General features: G+C 33.5%; 1 protein-coding gene across 1 annotated transcript; it reads left to right on the top strand.

Annotated features, from left to right (window-relative positions):
- Window positions 1–4181: 4181 nt before the first annotated feature.
- Window positions 4182–8520, top strand: LOC145062349 (RNA-binding KH domain-containing protein). The gene is made up of 13 exons (XM_079009965.1): window positions 4182–4371; window positions 4977–5165; window positions 5429–5505; window positions 5591–5701; window positions 5899–5967; window positions 6044–6100; window positions 6425–6463; window positions 6540–6644; window positions 6714–6796; window positions 6975–7056; window positions 7579–7722; window positions 7811–7885; window positions 8177–8520. The coding sequence occupies exons 2-13, from the start codon at window positions 4988–4990 to the stop codon at window positions 8276–8278; spliced, it is 1122 nt and encodes a 373-aa protein (XP_078866091.1). The 5' UTR covers window positions 4182–4371; window positions 4977–4987; the 3' UTR covers window positions 8279–8520.
- Window positions 8521–16360: the final 7840 nt, after the last annotated feature.

The raw sequence follows: 16360 nt of genomic DNA, 5'->3' as shown, positions 1-16360 counted from the left end.
TTTTGTGAATTAATGAAAATAACATCAAAAATGAAATGTTCAAAAATCTCAGTTGAGTGTACTAGGTGGTAGATGTCGTAATAAGGTTTCTAAAAGTATACAGAACACTAAAATCCGAGTTATAACGAAGAAGTTATGACCAATTTAAGATCCGTAGCAAATCCGGTAAAACACTGTTAAGCAGAAAATGAGAAATTTCAACCAAATACTTTTCAACATTATGTTTCTAAACAAAACTTGTAGATATCATCAAACCGTAAGCTTACATAAAAAGAACGCCTAAATCTGACTTCGTAAAAGGAAGTTTTGATTTTTTGAAGTTTCAGTCATAGCAGTAGACAACTAAAAACTCGAAATAGAGATCGAGCGACTTTTAGCCAATGCAACCTAAACAAGAATAGAAGATCTTAACAATAGCAATACGACGTTAAAAAGTCTGACAAAAACGGACATCAGATGAAGGAGCTATGAATTTTTAACAGACTTTTCATGTCTCGACCTGTTAAAAACGTAATATTAAAAATAAAGTCAAAATTAGCCAATGAAATCTAAACAAGAGTTGTAGAGCATAATGTCACCTGTGCGTGCATATAAAGAACATAAAACTCGGAGCTCGTATGCGAGAGATATGAATTTCTGAAGTTCGAGACACAAAAAACGAAGCTGTCAGACAGCTCACGATGTGAGCCTGTGACTGATGGGTTCCAGAGCCGTCAACAGATGTCTAGTCCATGGAAGAGGATAATGGTCGACCTCACGATGTGAGCAACTTAATTCTCACGTCGTGAGACCCCAAAAGTTGGCCTATAAATAGAACTTAAGGGTGTTTCGAGTTTAGTTGCTCACTTCTTCCCTTTCTTGTGCTTATGCTCCGCGTTTAACTCCTCGAAGCCATCCCGAAGCCCCAGTTTTCATATTCAAGTTCTGAAGGAAGTTTTATGCTCCCGAGATTTCCGAGAATCCCGAGAAATCAGCTTTCTCCAGTCGATGTTCTGCTCTACTTTTGTCTCACATTCATCAAACTACCATGTGAGTTCATACCCCCATTTATACACTTTCAATTGATGTTAAATGCTTTTGAACACTTTACAGGGGGGATACAAGTAAGCACACATTCAATCCCGTGTGAAAACATCAATCTTTTGTTATACATTTCATGTCGTTTTTATAACTATCATATGGATCATGTTAACATGCAAACATCTTACACCACTCTACCCTCTCGGGATGAAACATAATTTTAAATATTATAATTTTTACTTATGTGTTTGCATCATATCAAGGGTAACCCTTTTTACTATAACATTTGTAAACATGCAAGAACATACAAATCATTATCATGCATTTGTTAATATCGTTTAAAAGGATAATCATTTCAGAAACAAGTGCATTCATTTTAATACGAGACTTAATTGAGAATTCGTGAGTCATTCATCTTCAATATACCTTTTAAGGTACCGTTAGAAGTCCTGTTTATAAACATAATCTCCCGTCCGGAGAACGTGACAAGTGTGTATAGATCTATACGAGACTAATGATCCCGCGCCCTGACTGTTAGCTACAGTCCCCGGGGTGACAAGTGTCATCTCATTTCAACGCCTAAAGAACGTCACTACAGGCAAATTATGATAGTACGGTTATAAAAACTCACTGGATAGACAATTATTATGGTATTATGTTTTCACGGGAAAAGTAACAGATACAGTTCTTTTCACATTCAAATACAAATCTTCTTATAGTTTTGTTTTATAATAAGACTATACATCATTCTTTTTGAGCATGTCATAGTTGCTTACGGGTTACGGTCTTGGTCATTTGAGACTGCATTTCACTTTTAGGAAAATATAGGATTTTCCTAGTTCAAATACATACAATTTATACAACAATCACTCATACTCATTTCATACAATCATAAGAAAATATCGGATTTTCTGGAAAACAAACGTAAACTTTCGAATGTCATACATTTTCTCAAAACACTACTTATGAACTCACCAACTTTATTATTGACAATTTTTCTTTGAAATAACTTGTATTCTCAGGAAACACTAAACCAGGTAGCAACTACTTTTGAAGACTAACGCGCTGGCGTTATTAACATATTTTGGATCACCATATTGTATTTGATATTCAAACATGTAACACATACAATCATGTAAAATTTTCAAATATATTTATATTATGGTGGTGTATACTTTCTTTACTATTCAATTATTATGATAATGAATATGACGTCTTCCGCCCCCGAACGTTTCCGCCGTTCAGGTTTAGGGGTGTGACATGGTAATTGCAAAAGAGGGTCGGGGCTTGGAGGATAAACAATGAAGATGGATAAATAGCAATGCAGAGAACAACAAGTGGATAATATACGTAGGTGAAATCTTATCGGAAGGAAGCAACGGTAAACCGAGCAGGTGACAGGAAGAGAATGAGTTAGGGGAAGCAGATGTGGCGGAAGATGAATGGAAGAGATACTGTTCCTAAGTGGTATGAGAACTAATATATATGTATAATTATTTAACTATTAAAAAAAACCAAATGTGATATTGAGAGCTACCTACGTGACAAATATATTCTAGAAAAATAGGCGACTTGGTAGCGGGTACAAAGACTTTGTCTGTTGGTTTTCAAGATCTTATATTTTCTTTTTAGGGATAATAACTAAAAAGGGTAATATATTTTTTGATTTGTACATATTTGGTCACTGAGTTTTTTTCGTCCACATTTACCCCTTCAACTTGTTAAACTGTACACATTCAGTCCTTATGACCGGCTATTCCAGGTTAGCCGATGAAAATGACTAAATAGGGTAATATATTTCTCACTTTGTATACATTTAGTCCTTAATATTTTTATACTCATTTAGTGCTTAATATTTTTTTTTGTTGCAAAATAAGTCATTTTTGTTTTTGTTTATATTATGTACTTATGAATGATTTCCTTAGGTTTTTCTCACGACATCTTACATGAGACAATCATTATTTAGATGTCTAGGTCTTTTGATGCTTATGTCCATCGCGATCTCGACTACTTAGTTGCTTAGGTCATGTGTTCTGAACGTCATAACTTCTTCATATGATTTTGAATTTTAACAATCATTATATCCATGTGTTCGTATTTTAGTCTACCACAACTTTTGTTTAGATTACTCTCGTTAAAAAGTAATATATTTTTACTTACGATATTGATATCCATATTTTTGTTGAATGCATGTATGAATGCTATTATTTATTTATTTATAAAATCGTAAGTAGAAGTACATTACATTTCAACGAGAGTAATCTTAACGAAAATTGTATTAGACTAAAAAAGTGAACAAATAAATATAAAGATTGTTAAAATTTGATATCGTACGAAGAAGTTACGACGTTCAGAACATAAAACCTAAGCCAAACCACAAGACTTACACAACCAAACAGTCGAGATCACGATGGACAGAAGCATCAACAGCCCCAAACACACCATCAATGATTGTCTCACGTAAGATGTCGTGAGAAAAACTAAAGAAATCATTCATAAGCACTAAATAAGTATAAAAACAGAAATCACTTATTTTGAAACAAAAAAACATTAGGGATAAAATGTATACAAAAATATTAATGACTAAATGTGTACAAAATGATAAATACATTACCCTATTAAGTCATTTTTCTTGGTTAACCTAGAGTAATCGGTCATAGGGACTGTACTACAGTTCAACAAGTTAAAGGGGTAAATATGGACGAAAAAAACGTAATGACCAAATATGTATAAATCGAAAAATATTACCCTTCTAAAATATATTACATTTTTAAGTCATATCCCTTTTTTCCCTTCTTTTTAAGTGCTTTCGGCCAACTCGTCAACCTTTAGGGGTGTTTGACTTTCCTTTTAAAACAACTTTTAGACTTTTTTAAATTTTCTAAAAAATAAAAAAAATCAAAAAAATGTTTGACAAAATTGAAAAATTCTTTTAAATCAACTTTTTACCATAAAAAAAAACCTTTCTAAAAAGTAATAAAATCATTTTTCTATGACTTTTAACTTTTATTTCTTAAAATTCTTAAAAACCCGAACACATTTTAAAGACTCCTTCTAAAAAAAACTTTTTTACAAAATTAACCACGCCCCTAAACCAAATCCAATTGGCGCCTTGGAGGGGGCTAGTTTAGACATCTTAAAAAAACTTTATGACCAAAAAAACCCTTTTCTTAACCTAATGAACATACGTTGCTATCATCCCTCTCGTTCTCTTCTTCACAACCACCGCTATTTTCTCTCTTCTTCCCTCTCGCTCTCCTCTTCTACTTCGACCCCTACCACCACCGCCGTTAACCCCTGCATCGATCCACCACCGTCAACCACCCCGTCAGTATCTGTTCCTCTTTTCTGGTAATTCTTCAATCCCTTTTCAATATTCGATTTTTTTTCTTCGATTTGATATATGCAAATGTTAGTTTCTAGACTGGAATTGGTTAGCCTGATAATAGTCGAGGTTTAGATCCGGTTTTCTTATCATTGTGGGTTTATCATTTCTCAAAATTTAGTGAATTAATGTTGCTGAGTTTACATGAATGCTTCTTAGTCAGTTTTTGTAATTTTCATTAGAGAAAATTCAAATAACGACTTCTCTTATAGTTGCTTCTGTTATGCATAAAATATACCGTTTCTTAGCTCATATTTGTTGAGCATTCGATAAAAATTCATGGTTGACGAACCATTTTCTTTGGCTAAAAAGAAAATTCATATATGTTGTCCTATTTTCTTAAAGAAGCAAGAGTTTGAAAGCATACAATTCAATTGAAGTTTATCTGAAAACATTATAAACCACACCTAAACTTTTGCCTGAATATGTCAAAAGTAATCTTTGAGGTTTCTTTTGTTCAAAAGAAGGAAGGCTGAGCTATATTAGAAATTGAGTACAACTTAAATGGTAATTAACCTAGGCGCATGGATATTTAAATATCAGATAACATTGTCTTTTGATTTAATATCAGATTTGAAAATTATGGATGTGGAAGAAGTAACAGAGAAGGGAAAGAGACACAAGGGGAAGCATGACAAGCCAAAGCCATGGGATGATGAGACTGTTGATCACTGGAAGGTGGAAAAGTTTGACCCTTCTTGGAATGAAGGCGGTTTACTTGAAGTCAGCTCTTTCTCTACTCTCTTCCCTCAATACAGAGGTACTCACAGCATTTGCCATATATATATATATATATATATATATATATATATTATTTCTATTATGTTGTCTTTTTTGCATTAATAAAAAAGAAACACCTTCTTCTTTACATGTTTAAGCTACATATGGGTGTTTCTTTTTGACTCAAAAGAGAAGTTTAGGGAAAAGAGGTTTTAAAATATCATTTATCCAGGCAACAGCAACACTTAATAGGAAAAAAAAAGAAACAACAGGTAAGTAACACAAATGATGTTGTGTATGCAGAGAAGTATTTGCAGGAAGCTTGGCCTATCGTGAAAGGTGCACTGAAAGAACATGGGATTTCATGTGAGCTGGATTTGGTTCGTGATCAAATGATTTTGATTGTGCATTAAAAGTTTTTATCTGCATTTTCAAAACTTTTCTTTTGATATTGTATGACATCAGGTGAAAGGGTCGATGACTGTTTCCACAACTAGAAAGACAAGGGATCCATATATCATAGTGAAATCTAGGGATCTGATTAAACTCTTGTCACGAAGTGTCCCTGCACCTCAGGTAAGCATCACATCACATTAAGCTGATGTTTTGAATGGAAGTTAGTTTCATTTCTTCGTTCCCTTTATATATTTATGAATAAAAATCTAAATTACAGTTTTTAATGATAATTTTTGATATATACTTGTCACAAAATGGAATTCCGAATTCCATTTTTGTTAGAATCTGCTTTGATGTGAAAGTGAATTTTGTTGCAGGCCATTAAGGTTTTAAACGATGAAATGCAATGTGACATCATCAAGATTGGAGGTTTAGTACGAAATAAGGTACAATAATTTATTATTATATAATTTGGAAAAGTAGATAAAAATTGCTATCGACTAATTCTGATGATGTTTTCAGGAAAAATTTGTGAAACGAAGGCAGCGGCTAGTTGGGCCCAATTCGTCCACTCTAAAGGTGTACATTTCATTTAAAATCAATCTCTTGGAAGTTGGAAGTGCATCACTATAAAAATTGATTTATTTTACTCATCCTTTTATTTGGGCAAATACATTGTAACAACTTTCACTTTGTTTTTAATTTGGTCACAAGTCTTTCAAAATCGTTATTAAAGTCACTTTACTTTTCAAATTGAATGTTTATAGTAATTTGGCTAGGAAATCTGTAAATTACTCTATTTTGTTGCTCATTATAGCAACACAACTATATTTCTTTATTCATAATAGCAACACACTTGTATTTTCTACATTTATGTCCTCTGACAGTTTACTCGGAATGCAGGCACTGGAGATTTTGACAGGCTGCTATATTCTTGTTCAGGTATAAGTGTATGACTTGTTGGCTTAAAAAAGAAAAAACCTAGAAAGCTTATTTCTTTCTATTTGTTGATGCACAGGGAAACTCGGTGGCTTCAATGGGTTCATTTAAAGGATTGAAACAAGTAAGGAGGATAGTAGAAGAATGCATGTTAAATAAAATGCATCCCTTGTACAACATCAAAGTGAGTATTACAATTTTTTTTTTTGATATTATCCGATGCACTAATAATGTTTTGTGTGTTGTTTAACAGGTGCTGATGATGAGGAGAGATCTTGCAAGCAATCCAGAACTTGCAAATGAGAATTGGGATAGGTTTCTTCCCAAGTTCAAAAAGTAAACACTCATTGTCTCTTTCTGAAATTTTATATATGATTTATGATCATAAAATGTTCTGTTGAAATACAGAAAAAAAAAGCACAACATACTGAACCCATCCATACTAGGCATTTCTTCGGGTTACCCTGTTTTGATAGGACAAAATAACGGTTGGCTTGATTATTTGTTTTTTTAGGAAAAATGTGAAACAAAAGAAGGTTAAGAGTAAAGAGAAGAAAGAATATACACCTTTCCCACCACCCCCACAGCCAAGCAAGGTGATTATATTATTTATTATTTTTGTTATATTCATTGATGTTGTTCTCTGAAAAGATTATATTAATTTAATCTTTTTCAAACAACACATAGCCTATTAATTATAATGCTTTTTTTTCCCTTGAACATGTTGATCTATATATAAGTCCCACTCGTCCCATTTGCTAAATGAATTGGAAATTGGATACCCACAAAATAAATAAATGCGGAGTATTATATTCTAATGGTAGGTGAAAACTAAATTCCAATCCATAAACTTTAATATGGAAAATTCAAATTATAAGTTCTACAAATAAAATACCTGAAAAGGTTACCTTAATTGGTTAAACCGAGTAATGAAAATATAACCAATTAAGGTTTCCGATAATCGGTTATTTGGTTCAGGCGGTTTATTCAGTTTAGGTATTTTGAACACTTCTATTAGGAGGGCATTTACGTCTTTTGAGTGGGACTAAAATTTCAAGTTTTTGTTTCGTTCCAAATATGCATGATAACCAACTCCATCCTTATTGTTTTGTTTTCAGATTGACATGCAACTAGACAGCGGTGAATACTTTTTAAGTGACAAAAAGAAGTCTGCAAAGAAATGGCAAGAAAGACAGGAAAAACAGGCTGAAAAAATTGCTGAAAACAAGAGGAAGCGGGAAGAAGCATTTAAGCCTCCAGAGGTCATATCATTCATCATTAATAAATAGCCTCTACACATTTTTTCTAAAGTCTTTCCGTTTCATTTAAATTATTGTTTTGGATATTCAGGAAGCCCAAAAACAAGAGGATGATAAAATTAAAAACGACAAGGAAGACATTGCTGCAATGACTACATCCTTGAAGGTATATGTAATTAATATGTATCACCTACTATTTTTCATGCTATCCAAGAGGTAAATGCACGAAATTTAATTGTTTATTATGACAATTTTATATTGAAAAAATCTACTCAATTCATCAAAATACAAAAGCAATTAATTGTCTCTGACCTAAGTCATAACAAGAACAAATATCAAACATACAAGTTTTATTGGTAAGAAAAGAACAAGATAGAGATGAAAGTATATTATAATACACACAATTGCTATAGCACTTGATTTTAATGGAAATTCCATTGGCATTTATTTATTGCAGAAAAAAGCCAAGGAGTTGGGAAATCGAAAATCGGCTGAGAGCATCGATGATGCAGAGATGTATATTGCAGCATCGAAGAAAAAATCCAAGAGCAACAAGTAGTGTCGGTTTATTTAATGTTTTTCATCATCCATCAACTCAACTTAACTTCATTGGACATGACAACTTTTGGAGGATCTGTCTAAGATTGATTAATAACTTTATGATCGTTTATTAGATAGTGAGTGACCAAAAGTCTTGAATTTCGACATGGTAACTGAAATATTGGTATCCATATTATCAAGTCAGAACAATACGTTAGGCAGCCTTTGTCGCTTATAAAAGATAGGTTGCTACTCTCTCAATCGTTTCTACACCTATTTTCTAATATGCTAATTTCGTGATTTTATTTATTTATTTACTTTTTTGTGGACATCAGTCATATGATCTCAATAAACATAAATTAATCAGATAACAAATCATCTGTCTGTATAATGCAACAGTTGGATAATTAAATCAAATATAATACCTTGTGTTTTATTCAAACGTATAATACAGTTTCAACGAAACATGACAGCAGACCAAAATGAACCTCACAAGCAAAAGCAACCAGCAGACAGACCACCAGGTGAGGTCCAAGCCAGTTCAAGCCCAGCACCAGCAGGCCCAATGGGTGCCCCCTTCCCCTTCGGCCTGGCATGTGTGGATGGAGGCGGCTGACCCTTTTTCTCATGTTTTATTTTCTTTTATTATCCATTTTTTTCGGAATTTTTTTTTGTAATCCTTCTATGATAATTTATAATTTTCAAAACGATTTCGTTCTTAGTTTATGGCCAAAATTAAGTTTGATGCCAATTAATTGTAGAAATTGCTTATACCAAGAATTGCTTTATATATATATATATATATATATATATATATATATATATATATATATATATATATATATATATATATATATATATATATATATATATATATATATATATATATATATATATAGGTTCAGGTTCAGGTTTATTTGAAACCATTCTAATTTTGTGAGACCGTGAAACCAAATCTAAAAATAATTTTAAAATGAAAAATAAATAGAAAAATCCAAAAATTCTTTTTTTAAATTTTATTTTCGGAACACGAATTAACTAAAAAAAATAAAATAAAATAAAAATAAAACGTGTTTTTTTTGAAAAATACGTGAAATATTCTAATAGAATATTACATTGTACATATTCTAAAAAATAATTTTAAAATGCAAAAATCTAAATTTTTTTTAAATATTATTTTTGGAACTTGAATTAACTAAAAAAATAAAAAAAATCTTTTTTTTTTTGAAAAATACGTGAAATATTCTAATAGAATATTACACTGTACATATTCTAAAAAATAATTTTAAAATGCAAAAATCTAAATTTTTTTTAAATATTATTTTTGGAACTTGAATTAACTAAAAAAAAATAAAAAAAACAAAAAAAATCCCTTTTTTTTTTTTTGAAAAATACGTGAAATATTCTAATAGAATATTACACTGTACATATTCTAAAAAATAATTTTAAAATACAAAATAAATGGAAAAATCCAAAAATTCTTTTTTTAAATATTATTTTTGGAACTTGAATTAACTAAAAAAAATAAAAAAAAATTAAAAAAAAAATGCGTCTCACGGTCTCACAAAATTAGGCCGTCTCACATGAACCATACTATATATATATATATATATATATATATATATATATATATATATATATATATATATATATATATATATATATATATATATATATATATATATGGAAAAGTTCAATAGAGAACCATAATTATTGGTTCTTCAAGAAACCAAATCTTTTTTTCAATTTCTAGAGCTTATTTTTTTTTTTTTGAAAAAAAATCTAAAAATATCTAAATTCATATATTAACATTGTGAATGTGAAAAATATTTTTCGGACTCACATTGTGAATTTGACGTAAAAAAAAATCGAATTTGATATCATTGGAAAAAGGATAAAAAGTTATGAATTTCAGTATTTTTAGTTTTTTTTTTTGATAAAAAATATGTTCTAAAAGTTTTTTTTTTTTTTTTTTTTTTAAAATCAAAAACATATTTTATAATTCTATCTATTAATAATTTAAAAATTCAATACATATCGATTGAAGGCAAACGAGCAACAAGCTGCGCCGCTAGCCCTTTTTGGATGGCAAAACCAATTCTTTTGAAAACAACATTTGTGGATCTAGGAGATATAACATTAGAATGCATGACCCGTTGGACTCTATTAAGGAGCCCCACTGCCTCTAATGCGAGAAAACCAAATGTATCGAATGCAAAAGGAACAAACACATGTTGATTTTCTATACATGCATTCTCGTGCTTTACCACTTTGCACGCAACGAATTTCAAAGCGGCCTGCCCAGCTGTGAAGCCCCCGTTCCCGAAACCAACGAGAGGAGAGACCCCAGTGAGATCCACGCACGCATGCCTCCCTCCTATCCATCCAAAGACCAAAATGTCAGCCGATCTAAGTGTGGACCTGCCATCCTGCGGGTCCGTCAAAAAGTTCACTGACGCTTCTTTCTTCACAAAAATACCAGCACGCCGACAATCATCAAAGAGAACATCCCGAACCACATCATGTCTATACTTGAAACCATGGAGCTCTCTACAATGAACCACATGTTTCCCAAAGGTATCCAAACATGCCTTGCGACAAACTGGGCATATCTTGTCAATTGGGAATATGGGAATCATGAGGCGGTAACGAAGGATAGTTCAGTACTCCACAGGAGACATATGCTGGGCAAGACCATAAATAGGGATAGTTAGCAGAAAATCCTGAGCATGAGGCGCCCGTAGACACTCAAAGACTGCTTTTTGTCTGACAGTCATGTCAAAGTCGACTTCCATATCCTGGACGATTTTTGTCACACCCCAAAACCGGAACGGCGGAAACGTCCGGGGGCGGAGGACGTCATGTACAGTATCACAACAATGCAAATTAGTAAACAAGCAACAACATCATCCATTGCATTATTAGTATAATTTTACTTACAAGTGTATTCTTTCATGGTAATAATAACATAATGAATACTCATATAATTAAAGACGAGTCTTGACTGCTCCGTCTTCTCTAAACCTTGCATCGGTACCTGTCTATTTGTGACCTGAGAATACAAGTTATTTTGAAAGCGAGTATCAGCTTTAAAGCTGGTGAATTCATAAGTATTTAATGTCGTTATTTATATAAGTATTAATGAAAATTCCTATAAGTAAAGGGGTAAACATTTGAATTTCCTAGAAAATCCCATATTTCCTACTAGTATAAAAAGGTAGTCTTATACCAAAACTAGACTGTTTTGAAAGTAGTCTTCTACCAAGACTTAAGTGAAAGAAAGTAAGCAAGTAAGTAGTCTTCTCACGAGACCCGCTGTAAGTAAGTAGTCTTCTCACGAGACCTGCTGTAAGTAAGTAATAATATGATTGGTAGTCCCTATTCTACGTTTGGAACTAAAGGTGACTTCCGCAACGAATCGCTAGGTCAAAATCCATATTTATTACCAAATCATATATAAGCCCAAACTATACCTATAATAGCTTACTAGGGATATATGAACGTATACCTTTGCTACCCAAAGGTACTGAACTAACTGATTAGAACTATTATTTCCGTATATGTACACATGATATATAACTAAATATCTAAATGACCTTCGGACGGATACCCGATACCCACCAGACCACATCCGAACGAGGAAAAGGAAATAAAGTGGGTTAGCCTTCCTAAGTCCTTTAAACATTACTTATATAACTATACATATACATGCATGCTTTTAACAAGGTATCTATGTAAAAGTATCCATGTAAGTGTATCCAAGTAAGTGTATCCAAGTAAGTGTATCCATGTAAGTGTATCCATGTAAGTGTATCCAAGTAAGTGTATCTCTTCATATAGCATTTAGTATAGACTCATGAATGAACTGACTCTGGTGTATTCCTTGTACTTGGAATGGTAATTAGAATCTCCTAACTATACCTATAATAGTTACTAGTAAGGTACAAGTATAACGAAGGTATACCTTTGCTAGCCAAAGGTACTGAATTGACCGAGGGTACTTTTATGTCTATATATGTATACATGATATATAACTAATAGTTGAACGACCTTCGGACGGATAACCGATATACTAAAGCCACATCCCAACGAGGAAAAGGAAATAAGGCGAGCTAGCCTTCCTAAGTCCTTCAAGCATTACTTATATAACTACACATATATATAGGCATGCTTTTAACAATTTAAAAGTATAAAAGAAGTTTTGTAAAACATTTAAGGGTTTTGAACAATAAATAAATAATAATGACTTGATGTCATTTTATAAAGCATTTCGAAAGTAATTCTTTTGATAACAAAGTATAACAGAGTTTGAAAGGAAACTTACAGAACATAATATAGTTTAATAAAGAGTTTTAAACAAGTAAAAATGTTTAAGAAAGCTATCTGAAGTAATTTGTTTGATAAAATAGCTAAAAGTGTAGTAAATCCATTGGTATGTTGGTTATTAATCACATGTGATTGATATAATAACTAGCATGACTTAACTTGTATTCCCCCCCCCCATAAAAGCATTTAAAAACATTTAAAACATTGATTAAGGGGTATGAACTCACCTGCAACGAGTGGATCGAATGGAAGTATCGGACAAGTGCTTGGTGTCAAGTGAAGACTTAGACACACACAATGATCCTAATAATATATGAAGACATATGTATATATATAATTAGTGATTATAACACTAATTAAACATGTATAAACATCCTATTGCGAGGAAAACACTTTGGTCAAGTGCTAGGAGGCTATCGGGTTGCAACAAAGGAGTGCAAGGCCTCATACGGGAGTTTATGGTTAATGGACCATCTTTGTTGGAGTTTACTGCCCAGGGGAGTTTACTACTGGCCGTAAACTCTCAATTGGTCACCAAAAGGGGCTTAAAACTCTAAGGGCTTAAGTGGTTAAGTGCTCCAAAGCTTTAAACAAGAGTTTGGGTGGGTTTAAGGTCCTAAAATGACCTTGTTTGTTGTTTACGGCCCTGGGACCACTTCCCCATGAGTTTACGGCCGTAAACTCATGGTAAGAAGTACCATTTCGTGAATTGTGGTCCTTAGGTCAATGGTGTAAGGTTCTATGTCACTAACCAAGGCTTACTAAGGTGTTAGGGTGTCATTTGCACCCTTAAAAGGGGTTTACGGCCCAAGAACATGTCTTGGCCGTAAACTCCTTGAATCCCATGATTTCTTATTGTTGGTTCATGTTTTGTGTTAAGTATTGCGTCTATTGGGATCGTTAGCTAGTCCATTTTGTATCTCCGGTATGGGCCTGTCCATCCGTGAGTTTAGTATGGTTTAGTATATATAGGAGCTTGCATGCATCCTAAAAGAAATATAGAATAGAACGATCATAGAGTTATTATTCAACAAGTTTATTATTATCGTTCTTGTAACCCTAAAATCCTCTACAGCGGAAGTTCTTAGTCGAGCTCTGTTGAGGATTGTTTGATCTAATCATTCGACACATATTGATCCATAGTTGTGTTATTTACTGTTTTTGCATCCATCGCATTACCTGTTAAGAAGATCTAATCGATCATTAAGTTTGTTAATAACTTATCAATTGGTATCAGAGCAGGAGGCTGTGTAATTCATACACATCTTTTCTGTGAAAAAGGTTGCGATTAGGGTTATTCCGCATTAACTAATATTTATTGAGCCGTCATCCCATAATTGACGTAACTCAGCATTTATTTGTTTTGCCCTAATCTTATATATATTACAAGTCTGATCTTTCAAATAGGTTATACGATCAGGCATGGACGAGTCACAATCAAATCCCATAAACATCTCAAATAGCATTGGATCAACGACGAAGATTCCCATCCTTTACACCCAGGATTACGAAGTCTGGGCACATCACTTTGAAGATTATGTCATTGGATCTGAAGACAATGGATATCTTATCTGGGAAGCAATCGTGTCTGGACCATTCGCTCATTCAGCAACGTCTAAAATCATTAAAACTCAGAAAGAGTATAATGATCTATTGAAGGACGTAAAAGATATTTCTCAAGACGAAAAAGATAAGTTTCAGTGCAATATTAAAGCGTTGAGACTAATTAGATTCGCTCTTCAACCGGATACTTTCAGGCTAGTGAGTTCATGCAGCACTGCCAAAGAAATATGGGATAGGCTACGAGAGTTATATTCCACAGACGAAGATCTGGAGCATTCCATTCAGACCCTACTTTTATCTGAGTTTGGAGAATTTAAGCAGAATCCCGAGGAAACTGTTACTCAGACATTTGATCGCTTCAATCATCTTCTCAGTAAGATGATTAAACACGATATTGAAAGGAAGTTGATTGAACAAAAAGTTACGTTTTTGAATGGTCTTAGATCTGAGTGGAGAGCGGTTGTGTCCACTGTTAAAGCTCATGAGCAATTCAAATCTTATTCATTGGCTAAGCTGGTAGGAATTTTGAAATCCCAAGAAAAGATTGTCTTGCAGGAAAAGAATGTGGTTTCAAGCTTGGGTTCCTTAGCCCTTCTTTCTAAAAGCAAAAGTGTGATGGAAGATGAAGACCTTAACTTAGAAGACTATGACCTTACCTCTGAAGACTATGCAATGATGGTGTCAAATCCAAAGAGGTTTATTAAGAAAAGGTTTCCTACCAATAAGAACCGGAATTGGAAGGGAAGCTATAGTTTTGAAAAAGTGAGGGAGGAACCGAAGGTAGAAGAAGCAAAGATAGAGTCGAAAGCTGAAGGGGATTCTGGGGTGAACTGCTACTACTGTGGAGGAAAGAACCACTATGCCAAAGACTGTGTCCTAAAGAAAATGGCAGAAAAGGATGAAGAAAAAGATGAAGAAGCTGTGTTGATGAAAAAGCTGGAAGAGATCAAGAGAAAGAAAACTACTACTAACCCTTCTATGAATGCTTTAATTGTGCAGGGTTCGGTAGCGGATGATGAGTTCGGTGGCGTGGAAGTCTGGTCAACCGATTATGAGGATGATGAAGTTAGAAAGCCATCTCATGGAAAGGCTTATGTTGCGAAAGGTGAAGGAAGTGGTGGAAAATGTCTGATGGTGTCGGATGTATCTCAAATAAGGGGATACAACACAAACGGTGGGAATGAAGACAAGAAGGAGCGAGAGGACTTGTGTTTCACAGAAAAACCTCTCAGCGTGCAGTTTAATGAGCTTGATGAATTAATCAAGAAGGTACAATCCATTTTTGTTTCATTCAAAGTCCCACAAAATTCATATGAAAAGGAATTAAAAAATGTAAATTCAAGAATCTCATATCTAGACAGCAGTTTAACTCAAACACGGGTCACCAATTCTAACCTAACTGACCAAATAAGCAGGGTGTCTTCAAAGAGTGAGGAACGGAGGATGTGGATAGAGCTGAAGGAGTCGGAGTTGATCAAATCCAAAGACGAAAACATTTATTTACAAAGAGACAATTTAAAACTTTTGAAACAAAGAAATGTCTTTTGTTTGATTGCTAAGCGTCTTTATTCTAACATCACTCAACTTCATCTTAACTGTGAAATAGGACAGAAAATTCATCGCATGATTTTGCCCTTCCTTGAGTTTAAGGAAGATGAAATCGATGCTGAAGCATATAATTGCGAAAGCGTAGTCTCGTCTGAGGCTGTAAATCCGACTTATATGTATGGACTAGACAAAATCGAATCTTTCATAAAGTCCAAGGACCATAAGGACATGCTGAAAAACCTTTTGGATGAAAATGATAAATTGAAATTAAGGACCGAAACCATACAAAAGTTTGACTCATTGAATGCCAACTTGAGTTCAGAAACTAAAATTGATGTTGAAAATGCATCTGAGCTTAATGAGGATGATGATACGAGTGAAATTTCTGTAGAGGATGAAGTGGATTGTTCTGAGTTTGTCAAAAGCGAACCCGAAAACCACAAAAATCTTATTTCAGAAAATTCTGTGGAGTTTGCTCGTCTGTCCCAACAAAAGTCCCCGATCCTTGAAGAAAAGGCTGTTGTATACCAAAAGGTAAGGACGACTCCAAATCAGGTGTATAAGGTCACAGGAGTAACCGAACATCAGACAGCCGAACTCACGACCATTGTAAATGAAGATAATGCTGATGGTTGTGATGAGTTCTTCTGGTCCGCCCCCATCG

Source organism: Lactuca serriola, chromosome 7 (genome assembly GCF_051521515.1).
Source record: "Lactuca serriola cultivar US96UC23 chromosome 7, Lser_US96UC23_V15, whole genome shotgun sequence".
Taxonomy (NCBI): Eukaryota; Viridiplantae; Streptophyta; class Magnoliopsida; order Asterales; family Asteraceae; genus Lactuca; species Lactuca serriola.
The sequence above is the reverse complement of the archived record's forward strand: the minus strand, read 5'-3'. Positions and strand labels throughout refer to the sequence as shown.